The 25803-nt window shown below is 39.3% G+C and overlaps 1 protein-coding gene across 13 annotated transcripts in view; it reads left to right on the top strand.

Annotated features, from left to right (window-relative positions):
* LOC133576895 (protocadherin alpha-C2-like) overlaps window positions 1-25803 on the top strand; it is a 194096-nt gene that overhangs the window by 94867 nt on the left and 73426 nt on the right. Inside the window, exon 1 of one of the 13 annotated variants that reach the window (XM_061930280.1) lies at window positions 1-238. This exon is cut by the window's left edge and continues 2775 nt beyond it. The exons of 8 other annotated variants lie outside the window; for them this stretch is intronic. In XM_061930280.1, coding sequence (XP_061786264.1) covers window positions 1-238 — 238 coding nt within the window. Of the gene's footprint in view, window positions 239-280; window positions 5713-9180; window positions 11298-13917; window positions 16814-22455; window positions 25349-25803 lie in introns of those variants that run through there. 4 more of the 13 variants (XM_061930282.1, XM_061930284.1, XM_061930274.2 and 1 more) reach the window with 4 other exon arrangements.

Consider the following 25803-nt stretch of genomic DNA (forward strand, 5'->3'; position numbering starts at 1 on the left):
CCACAGACAGACAGACGGCACTTTCGGCAGGTACGGTGCACCGATGATCACCACCCATCCTGACGGGAGCTGGTCTTACTCCAAAGCTGCTCAGCAGTATGACGTGTGTTTCAGCTCAGACACACTCAAGAGTGACGTAGTAGTTTTCCCCGCACCCTATCCACCTGTAGATGCTGAACTGATCAGTATTAATGGAGGGGATACCTTTACCAGGACTCAGACTTTACCTACTGAAAAGGTAGGCTGAAATGTGTTGTTTTTTTCTTAACTGATTGTCTATTATCTTCATTTAAAGCAAATTATAAACTCATGCGTTTAATTATATTGTTGCTGCTCTGTTGCTTGTTCACTTGTGACATATCTGCTTCGTAACATTTATTTTTAAAAGCTCATTACTTTAGTTATTGCAGTATAAATTAACGAAAGTTGAAAATAGCATACTTTTAGCAATTTTTATATTTCACAATTTTAAGGACCGAGTTGGGGAAAAAAAGACAAATATGTGCAGTAAAAATCTAAAGTATTTTTTATCAATTCACAAAGAATCATGCACTGAAGTAGATTATTCAAACGTTTATTTAGAGCAGGGCTATTCAACTAAATTCTTCAAAGGGTCACATGTCTAAAAATGCAAGGGATCGGTGGGCAAGACAGCTGCCTTTAATGTTATCACTAACATGCTTATTTTGAGAACAATTCTCTGTAGTGGACATTTGTTTTTAGTCATTTTGTCATAATTACATATTTAAAAAAACAAACAATTTAAGCAAAATACAAGTGTGCACTTATGGACACTGGCCTTTAGGAGACTAAAATGCTAATGAAAAGACCTGCCATTGTTTTTTGACATGGTCCAAGTTCCTCTATACAACAGGAGTGCTTTGTGGTTTTAATGGGCGGCATGGCGTAGTGGGTAGAGCAACCGTGCCAGAAACCTGTGGGTTGCAGGTTCGCTCCCCGCCTCTTACCATCCAAAAATCGCTGCCGTTGTGTCCTTGGGCGGGACACTTCACCCTTTGCCCCCGGTGCTACTCACACCGGTGAATTGTATGATGAATGATAGGTGGTGGTCGGAGGGGCCGTTGGCGCAAATTGCAGCCACGCTTCCGTCAGTCTACCCCAGGGCAGCTGTGGCTATGAAAGTAGCTTGCCACCACCAGGTGTGAATGATTGATGGGTTCTACATGTAAAAGCGACTTTGGGTACTTAGAAAAGCGCTATATAAATCCCAGTTATTATTATTATTATTAATATATTTAATTTGCTGCAAAAATGATAAAGTCTCTTCCAAGTTTTGAACTGAACTCGGGGGGGCTGTCTGGTGTCATTCCCGGGCCGGATTTCTCATTGCCGAGAGCTCAAACCACTCGTAAACGTTTTTGTGTGTCTGTATGCGGGATAAAATTATGCAACAAACTGAATTTACAACACAAGCAATGCCAAACTATTAATCGATTTAAACTATTACACAAACATGGGGTCTGGTTGAAATATAGAGATGAGGGTCTTTAATTTGACTTGCTGTTGTACTTTGTCTCATGGTGTTAACATATTCTCTATGTTTCCTTACCATTATTGCTCTGTTGTCTAATACCATTGTTGATATTTTGTCTATTACCATTGTTGGTATATTCATTATTCTTACATTGTTGATACAAACTATTGTTACAGTGTTATAGTTATTGTTAGCTGTGGTAATGCCACTATGATACAACATTTAAGCAAAGTAACAGTGAAACTCATGTGAATAATCACTGAACGGAGAACTGGGGGTGGGATTAAATACATTATCTTATTCTCACTCCCTTTCAGGCAAAACTGGACAATCATGCATTACATACTATACATTACCTTTTGCACTATATATTATTATGTGTTGTCAACTTTGTACTTCTTTTTTTTTATTATTTTTTTTTTATGTCATTGCCTGAAATAAATAAATGAATGAAAAAAAAATGAAATTAATTCGGCCCTTGGGCCGCCAGTATTTTGATAAATTGATACGTTTATAGGTAGTTGTTGACTCATACAGAAAAATGGATGCATGGCCTGTTCATTGGCTTTTGGTTGGTTTATTTAAGTGGTTCTCAAATGGGGGTACGCGTACCCCTGGGGGTACTTGAAGGTATGCCAAGGGGTACGTGAGATTTTTTTTAAATGTCTGTCAAAAAGAACTGTGAAAAGAAATGCAACAGTGTTGACAGCTAGATTTTTTGTGGACATGTTCCATAAATATTGATGTTAAAGATTTCTTTTTTTGTGAAGAAATGTTTAGAATTAAGTTCATGAATCCAGATGCATCTCTATTACAATCCCCAAAGAGGGCACTTTAAGTTGATGATTACTTCTATGTGTAGAAATCTTTATATTTGAATCACTTGTTTATTTTTCAACAAGTTTTTAGTTATTTTTATATCTTGTTTTCCAAATAGTTCAAAAAAGACCACAACAAATGAGCAATATTTTGCACTGTTATACAATTTAATGAATCAGAAGCTGATGACATAGTGCTGTATTTTACTTCTTTATCTCTTTTTTTTTCAACCAAAAATGCTTTGCTCTGATTAGGGGGTACTTGAATTAAAAAAATGTTCACAGGGGGGTACATCACTGAAAAAAGGTTGAGAACCACTGGTTTATTTGATAGGCCTCAAGTGCTACGCTCTCCATGGTGCTGATTTAAGAAGGCCAAACATTCTTTTTTAAATATGCACTGAGGAAGCAAGGCTCATCTATTTATTTATTTCCATGTCATGGAATATAACTTAGGTCGAGTGCAAAGTATATTTTAAGGGATTTTCTTACAAAATATTGTTTTCTGGATTTGCTGTTTTATGTTTAATACGCAGCATTATTTTACTTCTTTTAAATGGGGACAGTTTATTTATTCATGGGACTTAACCTTTTTACAATGATGAAAATTGAATATTTTTTAAGACATACTGGTTGAATACACATCTTCATAAGCCATAAAAATATAATGTAAATATATTTTCACATATTTTGGTGGGTAATAAATATTTGTTTTCACATATTTTGGGTATTTAAAAAAAAAAGACATCGTTAGTCAGTGGTGACAAAGACAATTGTCATACATTTTAATGCTTTACCAGTCATTGACCGCTAGATGTCGTATGAGACCGTAGCTAGAATAATTATGCATAACCACTCCTCATCCCGGGGAGCCTACAACGTCATTGGCTGCCGTTTAGACAGTCTCTCACAATGTATTTTAGCAAGAAGAGCCGCTGTGACTGCTGGATATTTGCGCCGGTGTCGGATATGTAAACGGTGGATATAAAGAACGAGCTGGATTGCTGTTTATTTTTTTTTTACAATATGGAGAACTATCACGTTTGGATTCGCATCGTTGCAGTGCTTTTTCTTTGTGACGGATCTGCTTCCCAATTCTCGTTTTCCATTTCCGAGGAGGTAAACAAAGGAACGGTGGTGGGGAACATCGCCAAGGAATTAAATCTCAATTTGCAAGAGCTGCACAATAGAGACCTGCGCATTGTTTCCAGTGACAGTAAGAAGTATGTTGACGTGGATCTCAGGACGGGGAACCTTTTTGTGAAAGAGAGAATAGATAGGGAGGAGCTTTGTCCTAACGCAGCGCAATGCTTTGTGAGGATGCAGGCGGTGATGAGCAACCCAATGACTGTGCACGGCATCAATGTTCATGTTTTAGACGTGAACGACAACGCACCGAAATTTGAGGACGATGTACACACGTTAAAGATATTTGAAAGTGTCGCACCAGGGGAGATATATTACCTCCCAGTGGCAGAGGATTTAGATACAGGAATCAATTCAGTCAAGACGTACAAGCTGAGCCAAAACGAACATTTCACGCTTGACGTGCAGAGCGGTGGAGAACACGGCGTGTCTGCTGAGCTAGTGTTACACAAAGCTTTAGACAGAGAAAAACAGCCTGTTCTTGAACTGACTCTCACTGCTTTAGACGGCGGGAAACCTGCTAGAACAGGCACGTTACACATACGAGTCGTGGTAATGGATGTGAATGATAATACACCCGTTTTTAGCAAGTCTCTTTATAAAGTGCGTGTGAGTGAAAACGCCGCGCTGGGCTCAGTCGTGATCAAAGTAAATGCCACAGATGTAGACGAAGGCGTGAACAGTAAGATTGTATATTCTTTAATTAAACGAAGTAGCAGTGATCAAGCAAATATGTTTAATCTAAATGCAGAAACAGGAGAAATCACAGTGAAAGGTACGTTAGATTATGAAGAAACTCCTGCTTATGAGGTGAGGGTTCAAGCAACGGATCAGGGCACTGTTCCTCGTAGTGCGCATGCCAAACTGCTCATAGGGATAATTGATGTGAATGACAACGCCCCGGAAATAACTGTGACGTCACTGATGACGCCTGTAAAAGAAATCGCAGAATTAGGCACAATTGTTGCTTTAATTACAGTAAGTGATAAGGATGGAGGGGAAAACGGTGTGACCAACTGTACAGTAGTTGGATCTGTTCCCTTTAAGCTGAAATCCAACTACAAAAATGATTATTCTTTAGTAGTTGATGGAGCACTAGACAGGGAAAACACCTCTCTTTATAATGTCTCCATTATAGCCTCAGATGAAGGAAGTCCTCCTCTGTCCACTAGCAGGATCATTACTGTTCATGTTTCTGATGTCAATGATAACGCACCACGTTTTATGGAGCCCGTTATTAATGTTTATGTCAAAGAAAATAGTCCGACGGGAAATTCCCTTTGCTCCATTAACGCGCTTGATCCTGATTTGGATGCCAATGCAAAAGTCTCATACACTCTGTTGGACAGTTATTCCGGAAATATTCCAATTACATCACTTTTGAATATCAACTCAGAGAGTGGAGATATAGTCAGTTTGCAGTCGTTTGACTATGAGAAGTTAAAGACGTTCCGGTTTAAAGTTCAGGCCACAGACTCCGGTGTTCCTCCACTCAGCAGCAACGTGACTGTCAATGTTTTTATCCTGGATGAGAACGACAACAGTCCCACCATTCTGGCGCCATATTCTGAGCACAGCTCCATTAACAGTGAGAGCATACCCTATTCTGCGGAAGCGGGATACTTTGTGGCAAAGATCAGGGCTGTAGACGCAGACTCTGGATACAATGCACTGCTCTCCTATCACATGTCTGAGCCCAAAGGCAACATCAACCTCTTCCGGATTGGAACCAGCACCGGGGAGATTCGCACCAAGAGGAGAATGAGTGACAATGACCTGAAAAGTCACCCCTTGGTGGTGTCGGTGTGTGATCATGGAGAAGCCTCCCTGTCAGCTACTGTGTCTATTGATGTGGTGGTGCTTGAAAGCACAGCTGAGATCCACACTCAGTTCAGACATGTGCCCATAAAGGAGGAGAACTTCTCGGACTTACACTTGTACCTGCTCATCGCCATTGTGGCCGTGTCGCTCATCTTTCTGCTCAGCCTCATCACTTTAATAGCCGTCAGATGCCACAGACAGACAGACGGCACTTTCGGCAGGTACGACGCCCCGATGATCACCACCCATCCTGACGGGAGCTGGTCTTACTCCAAAGCTGCTCAGCAGTATGACGTGTGTTTCAGCTCAGACACACTCAAGAGTGACGTAGTGGTTTTCCCCGGGCCCTTCCCACCTGTAGATGCTGAACTGATCAGTATTAATGGAGGAGACACCTTTAGCAGAACTCAGACTTTACCTAACACTGATAAGGTAGGCTGGAAATCTGTTTGTTTTGTTTCTTCTTAATACTGTCCTGCATATGATATACATATCTAAGAGCTATGTAGTTCAATAACAGTAAGTTGCTATCTTTTTATGACTTATATACACACCCACAGTGTGTTAATAGATGTAGAAACCAGTGTTTTTGCCCTTCATGCTGGATTGTTGTAGTGTTAGCTATACCGATACTGTTTAGTTGGGACTCAGGTGGTATCAAGTATGATGTGAGGCTATTAACTAATCAGTATTGCGATTAAGTATTTTTAAGTTGTATTATTACATTTTTTTAAATGTATATTTCATATTATAAATGTTTTTTTTTCTGTTGACAGCCAATGAGCGCTTTCCATGGTTCTGACAATTATGTGTGCATGGCTTTGCAACACTTGCTTGTTAAAATGTAAACACAACCTTTTAGAAATAAACATTTTTTGCCGAATTTTACATTGTTAGAGCCCATGTTGACATTGCTGCTGTCCAATCTGTCAATTTGATTGACATGTCATCACCCAAAGGGACAGCTCACTTCTTGCAGAATTAGAATACATACCCATCCTGACGTTAGCTGGTTTTACTCCAAAGTTACCCAGCATTATGATGTGTTTTACCTCAGACACACTCAAGAGTGATTTTGCGGTTTTTCCGGCATCCTTTCAGTCTGTCGATGCTGAATTGATCAGTATTAATGGAGGAGGCACCTTTACTAGGACTCAGACTTTACCTAACACTGACAAGGTAGGCTGAAAATATGTTGTTTTCCCCCTAAACTAAATCAAGTCAGTTTAAACCATATCTTTGTTGCTTAACGTTTTCATCAGTCGCGACACTGTTTTGCTTAACTTAGGGGAACTGCACTTTTTTTTGGAATTTGCTTATGATTCACAACCCTTATGTATATCTATTCTGTCTATTAAGCGCTTAAAAACACCCAACCACATCCATTAAGGTTTTATACACACACTGTAAGCATATACAGTATGTATAGTATATAGTAACAGGCACATTCATAATAACTTGTTATTTTTTAAGCATACGGCGGCGCATTAATTTCACAAGCACATCTTCACGTACACTTTTCCGTTTGACAACATCACTGATTAGAATAGAATAGAATAGAAAGTACTTCATTGATCCCTGGGGGAAATTCAGCACCACAGTTTGCTCACAATAGACAATAAACACTTAGGTATTTTTTACATGTGAATAATATAATTACAGTCTATTATACAGCATTACTCACATGTGAGTAACATAAATACAGTCTATTATACAGCATTATTCACATGTGAATAACATAAAGGCAGTCTATTATACAGCATTATTCAAATGTGAATAATATAAATACAGTCAATTATACAGCATTATTCACATGTGAATAATATATATATACAGTCTATTATACAGCATTATTCACATGTGAATAACATAAATACAGTCAATTATACAGCATTATTCACATGTGAATAATATATATACAGTCTATTATACAGCATTATTCACATGTGAATAATATAAATACAGTCTATAATAGAGCATTATTCACATGTGAATAACCTAAATAGTCTATTCAGCATTATTCACATGTGAATAACATAAGTACAGTCTATTATACAGCATCATTCACATGTGAATAATATAAATACAGTCAATTATACAACATTATTCACATGTGAAACATATAAATACAGTCTATTATACAACAATATTCACATGTGAATAATAGAAATACAGTCTAATATACAGCATTATTCACAAGTGAATAATATACATACAGTCAATCATACAGCATTATTCAGATGTGAATAATAATATATATGCAGTCTATTATACAGCATTATTCACATGTGACTAATATAAATACAGTCTATTATACAGCATTATTCACATGCGAATAACATAAATACAGTCTATTATACAGCATTATTCACATGTGAATAATATAAATACAGTCTATTATAGAGCATTATTCACATGTGAATAACATAAATACAGTCTATTTTACAGCATTATACACATGTGAAAAATATAAATACAGTCTATTATACAACACTATTCACATGTGAATAACATACATACAGTCTATTATACAGCATTATTTACATGTGAATAACAAACAGTCTATTATACAGCATTATACACATGTGAATAACATACATACAGTCTATTATACAGCATTATACACATGTGAAAAATATAAATACAGTCTATTATACAGCATTATTCACATGTGAATAATATAAATACAGTCAATTATACAGCATTATTCACATGTGAATAATATAAATACAGTCTATTATACAGCATTATTCACATGTGAATAATATAAATACAGTCTATTATGCAACAGTATTCACATGTGAATAACATACATACAGTCTATTATACAGCATTATTCACATGTGAATAACATAAGTACAGTCTATTGTACAGCATCATTCACATGTGAATAATATAAATACAGTCAATTATACAGCATTATTCACATGTGAATAATATAAATACAGTCTATTATACAGCATTATTCACATGTGAATAATATATATACAGTCAATTTTACAGCATTATTCACATGTGAATAATATAAATACAGTCTATTATACAGCATTATTCATATGTGAATAATATAAATACAGTCTATTATACAGCATTATTCACATGTGAATAATATAAATACAGTCTATTATACAGCATTATTCACACGTGAATAATATAAATACATTATACATTTACAGTACGTACAGTCAAAAGGAACATATGCATTATACAGTCTGATGGCTATCGGTATGAAGTCCGTGTTGTTTACTACTCACTGCACCTTTGATTATAGAATGTCGTGAAAACTCATATTGTTGTTGGTGGACATTGTTTAAAATTACTCAAAATACACTCAGTGGTGGCATTATTTATACACTCTCTTAAGTCATGTTTAAATGTGGTGTATTGTGGAAGAAAATACATTTAAAATTGACCCTGCCTAAAATAATTAGTCAATTCTGGAACATCACCACTAGAGGTCTCTGCAGACCATAAATTGGATATGTTTATTCATAAGTCAGAACCCCTCCTTTATTGCCGACGCAACAAACCACTCACGTCGTCAGTGGACGGCGTATAGTGAACCACCTCATTTATAGAAATATTGTCACGGAATGAAAAGCGCCTCATAGATGTCTGGATATATATTTTTGCTGGATGTTTTTCTGAGCAAAAGGATGGAGCACAGCAGGCGGACACCGTTGGTGTTTTACGCCATTCTTCTTTGTTTGTGCGGCTGGTCCGCAGGACAGGTTTCCTACTCGCTTTCCGAAGAGGTGGACAAAGGAACACTGGTCGGCAATCTGGCTAAGGATCTAAACATTAATGCACAGCAGCTGCAGGAGCGTGGATTTAAGATCGTGTCTGGGTACAGTAAGAGCTATTTTGAGGTGAATTTAAGAACAGGGGCGTTGTTAGTCAACGATCGAATAGACCGAGAGGAGCTATGCCAGAATTTCCCAAAATGTTCCTTAAACATAGAGGGCGTGCTAAACAATCCTATGAATATATATCGCATAGAAGTGGCGGTCCTTGACGTAAATGATCACGCACCGGTCTTTCTGGAGAGGACTCACGCATTCAACATCTCCGAGTCCTCCTCCGCGGGGGAGAGGTACCCGCTCCCGGTCGCCCAAGACGCAGACGCGGGCAGTAATTCGGTGAAAACGTACAAGTTAAGCGTCAACGACTATTTCTCCATCGACGTGGGAGATTCTGCAGAACTGGTTTTGCAGAAAGCTTTGGATAGAGAGAAGCAGCCCGTCATCACGCTGACTCTGACCGCTGTTGACGGCGGCAAGCCGGCAAAAAGTAGTGCATTGCGCATCATAGTGAATGTGATCGATGTTAATGATAACACGCCGTCTTTTAGTAAAACCCTCTATAAGGTGAGTTTTAGTGAAAATGTCCCAACTGGTACAACTTTACTACAATTAAATGCGACTGATTTAGATGAAGGCCCACACTCAGATATACGGTATTATTTGATGCCAAGGGGAAGTGGAGATAACTCCAATTTTATGATTACGCCGGAAACCGGTGATTTAATTCTAAAAGGCACATTGGACTATGAAGAAGCAAACGCATACGAATTAGGAGTTAGAGCAACAGACCAGGGCGCCTCGCCTCGAAGTGGCTACTCTAAAGTATTAGTGGAGGTCAGTGACGTCAACGACAATGTGCCGGAAATAACCGTGACGTCATTCATGAATCCGGTAAAAGAGAATGTGGAAATTGGCACAGTCGTCGCACTTGTGACGGTGACGGATAAAGATGGTGGTAAAAACGGCCGCACTACAGGTCAAGTTGAAAATTCAGTTCCATTCGTGCTGAAATCAACCTATAAAAATTACTACTCGTTGATTATTAACGCTCCCCTCGATAGAGAGTTGTTACCTCAGTACAATATAACTGTCGTTGCAAAAGATGAGGGCAGTCCACCGCTTTCGAGCACGTCTATAATCACGGTGCATATATCTGATATTAATGACAACGCACCTCGTTTTACACAAGACTCTATGGATATTTACGTGAAGGAAAACAGCAAAGTGGGCAATGTTATTGCAACGGTAACTGCCCATGATGCAGATACTGCTGATAATGCAAGAGTATCGTACGCGCTGTTAGATAGTAATCCGGAAAAAATTCAAATCACATCAATTCTAAACATCAACTCAGAGAGTGGAGATATAGTCAGTTTGCAGTCGTTTGACTATGAGAAGTTAAAGACGTTCCAGTTTAAAGTTCGGGCCACAGACTCCGGTGTTCCTCCACTCAGCAGCAACGTGACTGTCAATATTTTTATCCTGGATGAAAACGACAACAGTCCCAGCATCCTGGCGCCATATTCTGAGCATAGCTCCGTTAACAGTGAGAGCATCCCTTACTCTGCTGAAGCGGGATACTTTGTGGCAAAGATCAGGGCTGTAGACGAAGACTCTGGATACAATGCACTGCTCTCCTACCACCTGTCTGAGTCAAAAGGGAGCAACAACAATCTCTTCCGGATCGGAACCAGCACCGGGGAGATTCGCACCAAGAGGAGAATGAGTGACAATGACCTGAAAAGTCACCCCTTGGTGGTGTCGGTGTGTGATCATGGAGAAGCCTCCCTGTCAGCTACTGTGTCTATTGATGTGGTGGTGCTTGAAAGCACAGCTGATATCCACACTCAGTTCAGACATGTGCCCATAAAGGAGGAGAACTTCTCGGACTTACACTTGTACCTGCTCATCGCCATTGTGGCCGTGTCGCTCATCTTTCTGCTCAGCCTCATCACTTTAATAGCCGTCAGATGCCACAGACAGACAGACGGCGCTTTCGGCAGGTACGGCGCCCCGATGATCACCACCCATCCTGACGGGAGCTGGTCTTACTCCAAAGCTACTCAGCAGTATGACGTGTGTTTCAGCTCAGACACACTCAAGAGTGACGTAGTGGTTTTCCCCGCCCCCTATCCACCTGTAGATGCTGAACTGATCAGTATTAATGGAGGAGACACCTTTAGCAGAACTCAGACTTTACCTAACACTGATAAGGTAGGCTGGAAATCTGTTTGTTTTGTTTCTTCTTAATACTGTCCTGCATATGATATACATATCTAAGAGCTAAGTAGTTCAATAACAGTAAGTTGCTATCTTTTTATGACTTATATACACACCCACAGTGTGTTAATAGATGGAGAACCCAGTGTTTTTGCCCTTCATGCTGGATTGTTGTAGTGTTAGCTATACCGATACTGTTTCGTTGGGACTCAGGTGGTATCAAGAGTCTATTAACTAATCAGTATTGCGATTAAGTATTTTTAAGTTTTATTATTACATTTTTTAAATGTATATTTCATATTATAAATGTTTTTATCTGTTGACAGCCAATGAGCGCTTTCCATGGTTCTGACAATTATGTGTGCATGGCCTTGCAACACTTGCATGTTAAAATGTAAACACAACCTTTTAGAAATAAACATTTTTGGCGGAATTTTACATTGTTAGAGCCCATGTTGACATTGCTGCTGTCCAATCTGTGAATTTGATTGACATGTCATCACCCACAGGGACAGCTCACTTCTTGCAGAATTAGAATACATACCCATCCTGACGGGAGCTGGTCTTACTCCAAAGCTACCCAGCAGTATGACGTGTGTTTCAGCTCAGACACACTCAAGAGTGACGTAGTGGTTTTCCCCGCCCCCTATCCACCTGTAGATGCTGAACTGATCAGTATTAATGGAGGAGACACCTTTAGCAGAACTCTTGTTTGGAGATTTGGATATTTTTGAGGATTTTATATGTGTTATTGTGGCTATATTATTGTTGTCCTTAATGCTGTCCTGTCAATTTGCTTTACATTATATTGAGACCATTTTATTTGTGGGGGGGGGGGGGAACTATGAAATACGCATTGTCCGTGGTGCTGAGCTTCTGTTTGTGCTATATTGTGATGTATCCATGTGTCAGATAAAGCATGGCAATTGTATTAACTGCATTACTCGTGACAATAGAAATATCAATAGTAGTATATCATGTGTTTATTTTTATTTCTTACTTTTGCAATGTGAGAAACAATTTTTCAATTATAATAACTTAGTTTTACTTCTAAAAAAAATATATTCAATTATCTTAAATTTCAAAGCACATACATTTAGATGTGTAACAATTCATCAACCTTGTCGACAAAAATAAATGATCAAATTTGTCGCAGAGAAATTAATTTGTCGATAATAGCCGATGACATCTTCACTCTTGTTTTTGTCCGGACGGAAACACACATCTGCAAGTCAGCATGACTGGTGGACGGCAAACAACAGGAAGTGAAAAATAGCCAAAATTTTAGCCAAAGTCCACCGGAGCTAAAAACTTTGTCTATACCTGTGTGCAGGTTTCTAAATGCATTGTCTTCACAAATGCAATATTCTTTTCTGAGGAAGCTACATTGCTTGGTGTCGTTATGTTGTTTATTTTTATTGCTACTATTTTGAATGTCTTTTGTTTACGTAAAAAAATGTGAAAACATTTTTATAAGCACTTTCGGTGCCCTTGCTTTTCAGTGGACAACATATTTTTTGTATCAGCCTAATTTGCATCAAATTTCATAAATAAATATTTCTGAATGATTTAGTCATCTTTATTGTAAGTTGGCACATGTCTAGAAATATCTCAAATGGAATTGAATAACCTGTAGCTAAACAAGAGCCATTGAATAGGTGTACACATCATAATCCAATTAGTTTACTAATCATTAAGATAGTTGCCCATGCAAAGAGTTGTTTGCAGCCCAACATATGTTGCTTAAAAATAATATTTGTTTCTAAAACAATCACCTACACTTTTGCCTTAGCATTGCATTAAACACGAACTGTCTTTTTTTTTGCAATTACTGTAAGAAAAAAACATCCTCATGCCATACAGTATTTAGCATTGGCGTTGTTAGTCCTATTTTAGGGGGGCTCAAGCCCCCCTAAAATATTCTTAAGCCCCCCTAAATAATTTGGTGTTTTTTTGGGTTTTTTTTTACAAATAAATGCCTAAATATTCATTATAAAGTGGCCTAAATATGAGTTTAAATAAATAATCATATAACCTGTTAATATTCACTCAGTTTCCCCTCACTTCGTAGCGTAAGGTAGAGAGCCCCTTTTGTGCGTCGGTATCCAATCCATTCCACTTGTTCATATAGAAAATGCCCACATCACTCAAATTCCAGCCCGCATTTTCTCTGCGACCTTGCTTGCGGTCCTGCAGTTGTACGAAGCACATTGTCTTCCTTTACAATGAGTGAAGCTGCACAAAACCTTGTGTGTGCAATTGTAAATCATTTATTTTTTAAGTTTTGCGTTTCTTGTAGAATCTATATAAAGTAATATACATAAGCCTATTGTTAAAATAATGAAAAAAACAAAATTAAATATATTTGTTTTATTGTATTGTTACATTAATAGCTGTTTTATTATTATAGGATGGCTTGTTAAACATTTAATAGGATTTTCAGAGGGGGGGAAAAACCAAGACATTTAATATAAAATGTAAAATGAATAAATACATAAAAAGAAAAAGAAAATATACGGTTAAAAGCCATTGTCCCGGGGAGCATTTCATTTTGTCCCGTGCATTTAAAAAAAATAATAATAACAATGAATAATTTCTAAGTCTTTGTTAGCCGTTTGTGAAGTTTTGTGCTCGTGCGTAACATCCGCTCGCATACTGTGCATCTCCCTGTCCTTAAAAGCTAGTGACGCCCCTGGTATTTAGTAAAACACAATAATTAATGTGTAATTTTCCTATAATGAAACATACCGGATTAGTAAATTGACAACATTTACTTTGCTATGTTATAAAAATGCATCAGTTTCTTGTGGAATATGCTATTTACCTGTCCATTATAGGTGCCAGGCCTTAGTATATGGCTTTTTAAATGTTTTCGTATAGTTTAGTATATTTACTGTAAGAAATGGTGTACCTTCAAATCACCACACGGGGTCGCTGTAGACCGTAGATGTGAGCTTGTTGAGCTATTCAAAATCCGCCCTGCATGGGAACAGAAAAGAAATCGTCATCATTCAGTAGTTCATATCCACAGAAGACACATCGAAGCCTCAACAGCAGTAAGCATTACTGCATGTGGATGATTAACGGATACAGGATTTCATTTTGCTGCATCAACGATGAGGACGTGTCATCAAAAAACAAAACAAGACCTTTTCTGGATTCCTTTTGCTGTGCTTCTTTGTTTCCACGGCTCGTCCGCTTCCCAGTTGTCTTACTCCATCAACGAGGAGGTGAACAAAGGCTTCGTGGTGGGGAACATCGCCAAGGATTTAAACCTCAACGTGCAGGAGCTGGACACCAGAGATCTGCGTGTGGTTTCGAGCTACGGCAAAGAGTATTTTAATGTGAATTTGCAGACGGGCGACCTTTTTGTGAAGGAAAGAATAGACAGGGAGGAGCTTTGTCCTAATGTGGCAAAATGCTCGTTGAGGATACAAGCTGTGTTAAACAATCCGATGACCGCATACCGCATTGAGGTCAGTGTTTTTGACATAAACGACAATTCCCCTGTATTTATTGAACATGCCTATTCTTTGGATATTTTTGAATCCGCCATACCGGGAGAACGCTACCTTCTCCCGGTGGCTGTAGACGCAGACATTGGCAGTAACTCTGTGCGTAACTACAAGCTCAGTAATAATGAACATTTTACGCTTGACGTGCAGAGCGGAGGAGACCACGGCGTGTCTGCAGAACTAGTGCTTCACAAAGCTTTGGATCGAGAGAAACAGTCTTTAATCACACTTACACTGACCGCTGTAGATGGCGGCAAACCTCCTAAATCCGGCTCTTTACAAATACGCGTAAATGTTCTCGACGTCAATGATAATGTGCCCACTTTCAGCAAAACACTTTATAAAGTGCGCGTGAGTGAAGACGCTCCGCAGGGCTCGGTTGTGATCGAATTAAATGCAACAGATTTAGACGAAGGCATGAACAGTAAGATCCTGTATTCTTTGATTAAAAGAGGCAACAATGATCCGTCGGACGTTTTTAAATTAAACACGGAGACAGGAGAAATCACTGTAAAAGGTACGTTAGATTATGAAGAAACTCCTGCTTATGAAGTGAGGGTTCAAGCATTGGATCAAGGCCCTGTTCCTCGTAGTGCGCATGCCAAACTGCTCATAGAGATAATTGACGTGAATGACAACGCCCCCGAAATAACGGTGACGTCACTGATGACGCCAGTTAAAGAAAACGCAGAATTAGGCACAATAGTTGCTTTAATTACAGTAAGTGATAAGGATGGAGGGGAAAACGGTGTGACCAACTGTAAAGTAGTTGGATCTGTTCCCTTTAAGCTGAAATCCAACTACAAAAATGATTATTCTTTAGTAGTTGATGGAGCACTAGACAGGGAAAACACCTCTCTTTATAATGTCTCCGTTATAGCTTCAGATGAAGGAAGTCCTCCTCTGTCCACTGGCAGCATCATTACTGTTCATGTTTCTGATGTCAATGATAACGCACCTCGTTTTATGGAGCCCGTTATTAATGTTTATGTCAAAGAAAATAGTCCAACGGGAAAATTTATTTGCTCCATTAACGTGCTTGATCCTGATTTGGATGCCAATGCAAAAGTGTCCTACACTTTGTTAGATGTCAATACTGGAAATATTCCAATTAAATCACTTTTAAATATCAACTCAGAGAGTGGAGATATAGTCAGTTTGCAGTCGTTTGACTATGAGAAGTTAAAGACGTTCCGGTTTAAAGTTCAGGCCACAGACTCTGGTGTTCCTCCACTCAGCAGCAACGTAACTGTCAATGTTTTTATCCTGGATGAGAACGACAACAGTCCCACCATTCTGGCGCCCTATTCTCAGCATAGCACTGTTAACAGTGAGAGCATCCCATATTCCGCTGAAGCGGGATACTTTGTGGCAAAGATCAGGGCTGTAGACGCGGACTCTGGATACAATGCACTGCTCTCCTATCACATGTCTGAGCCCAAAGGCAACAACAATCTCTTCCGGATCGGAACCAGCACCGGGGAGATTCGAACCAAGAGGAGAATGAGTGACAATGACCTGAAAAGTCACCCCTTAGTGGTGTCGGTGTGTGATCATGGAGAATTCTCCCTGTCAGCTACTGTGTCTATTGATGTGGTGGTGCTTGAAAGCACAGCTGAGATCCACACTCAGTTCAGACATGTGCCCATAAAGGAGGAGAACTTCTCGGACTTACACTTGTACCTGCTCATCGCCATTGTGGCCGTGTCACTCATCTTTCTGCTCAGCCTCATCACTTTAATAGCCGTCAGATGCCACAGACAGACAGACGGCGGTTTCGGCAGGTACGGCGCCCCGATGATCACCACCCATCCTGACGGGAGCTGGTCTTACTCCAAAGCTGCTCAGCAGTATGACGTGTGTTTCAGCTCAGACACACTCAAGAGTGACGTAGTAGTTTTCCCCGCACCCTATCCGCCTGTAGATGCTGAACTGATCAGTATTAATGGAGGAGACACCTTTAGCAGAACTCAGACTTTACCTAACTCTGACAAGGTAGGCTAAATACTTTTTATAGATATATGTTTAACATTTATTTCCTGTTGATCATTGCGAATAGAGTTATAATACAATCCCGGCTGATGTAAAGAGTGTGCTAACAGAATATTTGTTACCCTGTTTAAATACGTGCTATTTGGTCTTTAGTTAAAGGGGAACATTATCACAATTTCAGAAGGGTTAAAACCATTAAAAATCAGTTCCCAGTGGCTTATTTTATTTTTCGAAGATTTTTTCAAAATTTTACCCATCACGCAATATCCCTAAAAAAAGCTTCAAAGTGCCTGATTTTAACCATCGTTATATACACCCGTCCATTTTCCTGTGACGTCACATAGTGAAGCCAACACAAACAAACATGGCGGAAAGAACAGCAAGCTATAGCGACATTAGCTCGGATTCAGACTCGGATTTCAGCGGCTTAAGCGATTCAACAGATCACGCATGTATTGAAACGGATGGTTGTAGTGTGGAGGCAGGTCGCGAAAACGAAATTGAAGAAGAAACTGAAGCTATTGAGCCATATCGGTTTGAACCGTATGCAAGCGAAACCGACGAAAACGACACGACAGCCAGCGACACGGGAGAAAGCGAGGACGAATTCGGCGATCGCCTTCTAAACAACGATTGGTATGTGTTTGTTTGGCATTAAAGGAAACTAACAACTATGAACTAGGTTTACAGCATATGAAATACATTTGGCAACAACATGCACTTTGAGAGTGCAGACAGCCCAATTTTCATCAATTAATATATTCTGTAGACATACCCTCACCCGCTCTCTTTTCCTGAAAGCTGATCTGTCCCGTTTTGGAGTTGATGTCAGCAGGCCAGGGAAGCTAGGGTCGATATTCTACTCTTGATCATCTTCGGTGGCATAAGGGACGGTGTGAGCCAAGACATCCAGGGGGTTTAGCTCGCTCGTCTGCGGGAACAAACTGCCACCATTGCTTTCCGTGCTACCGAGGTCCTTTGTCCCTAAATTGCTCACACACTCCGGCAGATTCAATGGGGGTCTGGCGGCAGATTTCTTTGACTTTATCGTTGGAAATGCATCTGCTTTGAGTGTCGCAGGATATCCACACATTCTTGCCATCTCTGTCGTAGCATAGCTTTCGTCGGTAAAGTGTGCGGAACAAACGTCCAATTTCTTGCCACTTTCGCATCTTTGGGCCACTGGTGCAACTTGAATCCGTCCCTGTTCGTGTTGTTACACCCTCCGACAACACACCGACGAGGCATGATGTCTCCAAGGTACGAAAAACAGTCGAAAAAACGGAAAATAACAGAGCTGATTTGACTCGGTGTTTGAGAAAATGGCGGATTGACGTCATCGCTCCGAGAGCGAATATTAGAAAGGCGTTTAATTCGCCAAAATTCACCCATTTAGAGTTCGGAAATCGGTTAAAAAAAATATATGGTCTTTTTTCTGCAACATCAAGGTATATATTGACGCTTACATAGGTCTGGTGATAATGTTCCCTTTTAACACTAATAGTATGGTGCGGTGGTCAGCAACCCGTGGCTCTCAAGCCGCATGTGGCTCTTTAGGGCCGCCCTAGTGGCTCCCTGAAGTATTTTTAAGAAAGGATGGAAAATAGAAAAAGATGGGGGTAAAACATAGTTTTTTTGGTTTAGTATGGTTTTTGTTTGTTGACAAACATGACACAAACCTTCCCGATTGTTAGAAAGCCCACTGTTTAGTATGAGTTTTTGGTGAACTTCGTTTTGTCCTAGTAATTTCGGCGGTTCTTGAATTCACCGTAGTGTGGACTGTGACGCAACAGTTGTTTTACATGTACAATATTCCACTCCTTTTAGTCTCATTTTGTCCACCAACATGTTCATGCTGTGCGTCAATGCATAAAGGTGCGCTTTGTTGATGTTATTGACGTGTTGACGTGCTAATCAGGCTATTTAGGCTAGCTGTATGTATATATTACATCATTATGCCTCAATTGTAGGTATATTTGAGCTAATTTAATATCTTTTAATTGTAACTTTTTTGTATAAAATGTATATTTGCATGTCTAATGACACATTATCTGTATGTAATATTGACTGTATGTCTGATAGTTGTTTGTGTGCCATGTTGTTCCAGACAACATCCATAAATTTGGCCATTAAAAGCCAGTCATTTCCAGGAGTTATCTCACCTTCTAAGTAGCCTCTGATTTACTAATGGTTTCTAATGTTGTAAAAATGTGTAGAATAAATATAAAATTTCAACATGTCTGTCATCACAGATTTGCTTCAGCCTGCGACACATAGTCATTTTGATAGTAGGCTATTATAGCTAATATAGACACTTACGTCATGCGTTGTCTTTATTATAAGACTTATTTACAGCTTTTAATTTTTTGCGGCTCCAGACAGATTTGTTTTTTGTATCTTTGGTCCAATATGGCTCTTTCACCGTTTTGGGTTGCCGACCCCTGGCGTAATGTTTGTTTTCCTATGGAAACCACGATACTACACTAAGTGATGTTAATGCAGGTGCCTTGGTATCAGTTGACACCCTATGACTGAATGTCGAATAGTCCAGGATGTAGTTTTTCTTTTACTCTAAATCAGCAAGTATTTTGTTAACACATCCATGTTATACATGTTATAAATAAAATAAATAGTACCGACATCAGCTTCAAGCCTTCAGAGTTTACATCACATTTTAATCACACATATATTAAATGATACAAAAAAATTTGATTTTGCGTGGGTTATGCTGGGATGCGTGACGTCATCTCCCGGAACTCGAAAGGCTGCGCGGTGACCCTAAATGTCCTATAGCATGGGTGTCAAACTCTGGCCCGCTGTGTAATTTCATTTGGCCCTTGAGGCAATATCAAATTATCATTAGAGCTGGCCCGCCGGTATTATACAGCGGCTTTGCCGCTGTAACACCGCATTCACCGCTAAAACTCATACTTGCCAACCTTCCCGATTTTCAGTGCCCCTCTCGAAAGTCTCCCGGGGCAACCATTCTCCCGAATTTCTCCCGATTTCCACCCGGACAACAATATTGGGAGCGTGCCTTAAAGGCACTGCCTTTAGCGTCCTCTACAAGCTGTCGTCATGTCTGCTTTTCCTCCATACAAACAGCGTGCCGGCCCCTGTCACATGATATATGCGGCTTCTACACACACATAAGTGAATATAAGCATACTTGATCAACAGCCATACAGGTCACACTGAAGGTGGCCGTATAAACAACTTTAACACTGTTAAAAATATGCGCCACACTGTGAACCCACACCAAACAAAAATGACAAACACATTTCGGGAGAACATCCGCACCGTAACACAACATAAACACAACAGAACAAATACCCAGAACCCCTTGCAGCACTAACTCTTCCGGAAGCTACAATATACACCCCCCGCTACCACCAGACCCCGCCACCCCTTTCTCTTGCTACTTCAAGGCTTGAATGTTTGATTCATTCATTATTGTTATTTTATTTTCAAATGTATTATTAGCCTGTGGAAAAAGTTTATTTTGATATTTACCTCAGAAGGCTGCAAATAGAAAATAAGCATTCAATTTTTATTTAAATTGTATTTGATAAGCCATTGATATTTTTTAATTATTATTATTATTATTATTTAAAACTCGATTTTGCATGTCACTATAAAGTTATATAAGCCTTGCTTGTTCAATATTCAATGCAAAACTTGTTTGGTTCCTTATTAAAAGGTTAATTTGTTCAACCTTGGCCCGCGGCTTTGTTCAGTTTTAAATTTTGGCCCACTCTGTATTTGAGTTTGACACCCCTGTCCTATAGGGAAAAATGAATGCCGCTGTCCAAGGTGCTGAATACTGTTGGAACGTGCAATGGAACCGCTTTCTTGCTTGCTTTTGAATGAAACAGCATGCTATTCCCTACTTATACCCAACATAATACTGTAACACATGCTTTAAATAAGTGGCAAAAAGATTGACGATTGATTAATTCCAAATAAAGAGAGAAAATGTATTGTTGGGATTTGACGTGAGAACACATAAATAGACGAAACTGTTTAGGTTCAGCGTTCTTGCTTTTGAAACATAAATACTCCCATTGCTACGATACTACACACACCTAATTTTTTTTTCTGCTGTTGCTCTTTAGATATTTAGAAAAAAACGTTGTCAGTTGATATGTTACTTATAATTTGTTCTGGTCATAATGTGTTGTATACTGATAATTATTTGTTGTTTTTGTACACATGTCATACTATTTTGGCATTACTCCCATTTTTGGTGATATTATTTCTGACCATTTCTTAGGAAATGATCATCACATTATCATTACAACCTGATTAAGAGTTGATTTTGCCTTAATGTCTAATCATTTAAGATGCAATATTTAGATACTTTATTGCAGTGGTTCTCAAATGGGGGTACGCGTACCCCTGGGGGTACTTGAAGGTATGCCAAGGGGTACGTGAGATTTTTTTTTTAAATATTCTAAAAATAGCAACAATTCAAAAATTCTTTATAAATATATTTATTGAATAATACTTCAACAAAATAGGAATTTAAGTTCATAAACTGAACATCAAATCACGTAGGCTATTCCATTCATTGCCATAAAGCCAGAGTTTCCCCCACGCCATTATGGTTTGACCCTCACTGTCAAAAAGAACTGTGAAAAGATATGCAACAATGCAATATTCCGTGTTGACATCTAGATTTTTTGTGGACGTGTTCTATAAATATCGATGTTAAATATTTCTTTTTTTTGTGAAGAAATGTTTAGAAGTAAGTTCATGAATCCAGATGGATCTCTATTACAATCCCCAAAGAGGGCACTTTAAGTTGATGAATACTTTTATGTGTATGAATCTTTATTTATAATTGAATCACTTGTTTATTTCTCAACACGTTTTTAGTTACTTTTATATCTTTTTTTTCCCAAATAATTCAAGAAAGACCACTACAAACATACTGAGACCTCCGATTTCGGGAGGTGGGGGTGGGGGCGTGGTCAGGGGTGGAATAGGGGCGTGGTTGAGGGCGGGGGCGTGGTTAAGAGGGGATGAGTATATTGACAGCTAGAATTCACCAAGTCAAGTATTTCATACATATATATATATATATATATATATATATATATATATATATATATATATATATATATATACATCCTGAAAATATGCAAACAAAACTGTGTTTAGATAATTGATACTTCAAACTTGCATAAATAAATCTTAAGGAATATAACATAACTTGGCTTCTGAGAGCTTCAAAATGTAATGAATAAAATGCTAAAGTTGTTGATAAACAAGTAATTATTTTAATAATTAAATATGGTCATTTTAAATGAATTATTATGATAAATTAAAATTAATTATTTCAAATATGTTTATTTTAATGTATAATTCTATGGCTGGATGTAATAAGGAGTCAGAAAAAATACAAATAAAAATATAATTAATTTTGATGTTTTTAGCAAAATACAGTAAAAATTGATTTATTTAAAAAAAAAAAAAAAAATTTTTAATTAATAAATATATTTATTTTTAGGTAAGATAAACATAATACAATTTATCTCTAGTCTGGATGATTTAGTTCTTGTCACCCTGTTGTCCTCCCGTCATAAAGAAAAGGCTGTCCTCACTCAGGTCCGCATGGAGCTGGAGGGGGCGTGGCCTCCAGCTCTGGCTGAAAATTGGGAGATTTTCGGGAGAATATTTGTCCCGGGAGGTTTTCGTGAGAGGCGTTGAATTTCGGGAGTAATTTCGTAGTATGACTACAAATGAGCAACATTTTGCACTGTTATACAATTTAATAAATCATAAACTGATGACATAGTGCTGAATTTTACTTATTTATCTCTTTTTTTCAACCAAAAATTATTTGCTCTGATTAGGGGGTACTTGAATTAAAAAAAATTTCTCAGGGGGTACATTACTGAAAATAGGTTGAGAACCACTGCTTTATTGTATGGCTGCATTCTAAATTTAAACACTTGAGGTCGCTGTTGACCGTTACTTTGTGAAAAGCTCTCAGTCGCCACCTTCTTGTTTGGCGTCATCAGGCATATCGCATTGTGCGAGGGGCGGCTGAAAGACGATGCTATAAAGAAGAGGAGGTGCGTGGATGGAGTTATGGACGATCGAGCTCTTTTTTGTGGATAAAATGCAATATTACTGATGGTGGAATCCTTAGAAAAAGCAATGGGTGTCGGACGGGAACCTCGCCGGCTGTGGGTGTTGTTGATTGCGCTTTTATGGGACCGCTGCTCTGCGCAGATATCCTACACTATTTCCGAGGAGGTGGACAAAGGAACGGTGGTGGGAAACCTGGCGAAGGATTTAAACGTCAACGTTAGAGACTTGCAAAGGAGGGATCTAAATGTGGTGTCCAGTTACAGTATGGATTATTTCAAGGCCAATTTTCGAACGGGGGAACTTTATGTTGCGGAGAGAATAGACCGCGAGGAGCTGTGTCAAAATGCGAAAAAATGCACTCTCAACATGGAGGCAGTTCTGAGGAACCCGGTGGGGCTGCATCGAATTGAGGTGGTGGTGGATGATTTAAACGACAATGCACCTCGCTTTGTGGAGGAGTTTCATTCTATTAATGTATCCGAATCTTCCCCCACGGGCGAGCATTTCTTACTTCCACTGGCGCTTGACTCGGATTCTGCAGGTAACTCTGTAAAGACTTACAAATTAAGTCCAAATGAATATTTCTCTCTCGACGTGCAAGGCGGTGGAGAGCATGCATCTGCAGAGTTGGTGTTGCTGAAAGCTTTAGACAGAGAAAAACAAGCCACGATTAAATTAACACTCAGCGCTATAGATGGAGGAAAACCTCCCAAAACTGGAACGCTGGAGTTAAATGTAAATGTCCTGGATGTTAATGATAACACGCCCTCCTTCAGCCAAGCGCTTTATAAAGCACGGGTAAAAGAAGATGCCCTGTCTGGGTCATTAGTCATTCAGCTGAGTGCGACAGATTTAGACGAAGGTGACAACGGGAACTTAAGGTTTTCTTTTGTTAAACGTGCTAACTTTGACCCAGCAGGTGTGTTTTTAATCGATGCAGAAACTGGTGAGATCACTGTAAAAGGACGTTTAGACTATGAGGCGCAAGCAGCGTATGATATTCACGTCCAGGCTACAGACAAAGGCTTGTCGCCTCGGAGAGCTAATGCAAAACTCCTGGTGGAAGTGCTGGACGTGAACGACAATGTCCCGGAAATAGTAGTGACGTCTCTTATGAATCCGGTTAAAGAAGATGCAGAGATAGGAAGTGTTGTGGCTTTAGTGACCGTGACTGATAAAGATGGAGGGAAGAACGGAAACACTCAGTGTAAACTAACCGGCTCCGCACCTTTTACGCTTAAATCAAATTATAAAAACTACTACTCGCTGGTTGTGGATGGCCCCCTTGATAGGGAAGAATGTTACTTGTATAATGTCACTATTGTGGCAACTGATGAAGGCAGTCCACCGCTATCGAGCAGCAGTGTTGTCACAATTCAAGTGTCTGATGTTAATGATAATGCTCCACGTTTCCCTGAACCTATCATAAATGTATATGTTAAGGAAAATAGTGCTGTGGGAGCCAGTATCAACAGAATAACTGCTATGGATTCTGATGTAAATGAGAATGCAAGAGTAGAATATGCATTACTGGGAGATGCAAATGGTGTCCCAATAAGGTCGGTGGTGAACATCAACTCAGAGAATGGAGATATAGTCAGTCTGCAGTCGTTTGACTATGAGAAGTTAAAGACATTTCAGTTCAAAGTTCAAGCCACAGACTCTGGCGTTCCTCCACTCAGCAGCAACGTGACTGTCAATGTGTTTATCCTGGATGAGAACGACAACAGTCCCACCATTCTGGCGCCCTATTCTGAACACAACTCCGTTAACAGTGAGAGCATCCCATATTCTGCTGAAGCGGGATACTTTGTGGCAAAGATCAGGGCTGTAGACGCGGACTCTGGATACAATGCACTGCTCTCCTACCACATGTCTGAGCCTAAAAGCAGCAACAACCTTTTCCGGATCGGAACCAGCACCGGGGAGATTCGCACCAAGAGGAGAATGAGTGACAATGACCTGAAAAGTCACCCCTTGGTGGTGTCGGTTTGTGATCATGGTGAAGCCTCCCTGTCAGCTACTGTGTCTATTGATGTGGTGGTGCTTGAAAGCACAGCTGACATCCACACTCAGTTCAGACAAGTTCCCATAAAGGAGGAGAACTTCTCGGACTTACACTTGTACCTGCTCATCGCCATTGTGGCCGTGTCGCTCATCTTTCTGCTCAGCCTCATCACTTTAATAGCCGTCCGATGCCACAGACAGACAGACGGCACTTTCGGCAGGTACGGTGCACCGATGATCACCACCCATCCTGACGGGAGCTGGTCTTACTCCAAAGCTACTCAGCAGTATGACGTGTGTTTCAGCTCAGACACACTCAAGAGTGATGTAGTGGTTTTCCCCGCACCCTATCCACCTGTAGATGCTGAACTGATCAGTATTAACGGAGGAGACACCTTTAGCAGAACTCAGACTTTACCTAACACTGATAAGGTAGGCTGGAAATATGTTTGTTTTGTTTCTTCTTAATACTGTCCTGCATATGATATACATATCTAAGAGCTAAGTAGTTCAATAATAGTAAATTGTTATCTTTGTATGACTTATATACACACCCACAGTGTGTTAATAGATGGAGAAACCAGTGTTTTTGCCCTTCATGCTGGATTGTTGTAGTGTTAGCTATACCGATACTGTTTAGTTGGGACTCAGGTGGTATCAAGTATGATGAGAGGCTATTAACTAATCAGTATTGCAATTAAGTATTTTTAAGTTTTATTATTACATTTTTTTAAATGTATATTTCATATTATAAATGTTTTTTTCTGTTGACAGCCAATGAGCGCTTTCCATGGTTCTGACAATTCTGTGTGCATGGCCTTGCAACACTTGCTTGTTAAAATGTAAACACAACCTTTTAGAAATAAACATTTTTGGCGGAATTTTAC

This window comes from Nerophis lumbriciformis, linkage group LG36 (genome assembly GCF_033978685.3).
Source record: "Nerophis lumbriciformis linkage group LG36, RoL_Nlum_v2.1, whole genome shotgun sequence".
NCBI classification, from domain to species: domain Eukaryota; kingdom Metazoa; phylum Chordata; class Actinopteri; order Syngnathiformes; family Syngnathidae; genus Nerophis; species Nerophis lumbriciformis.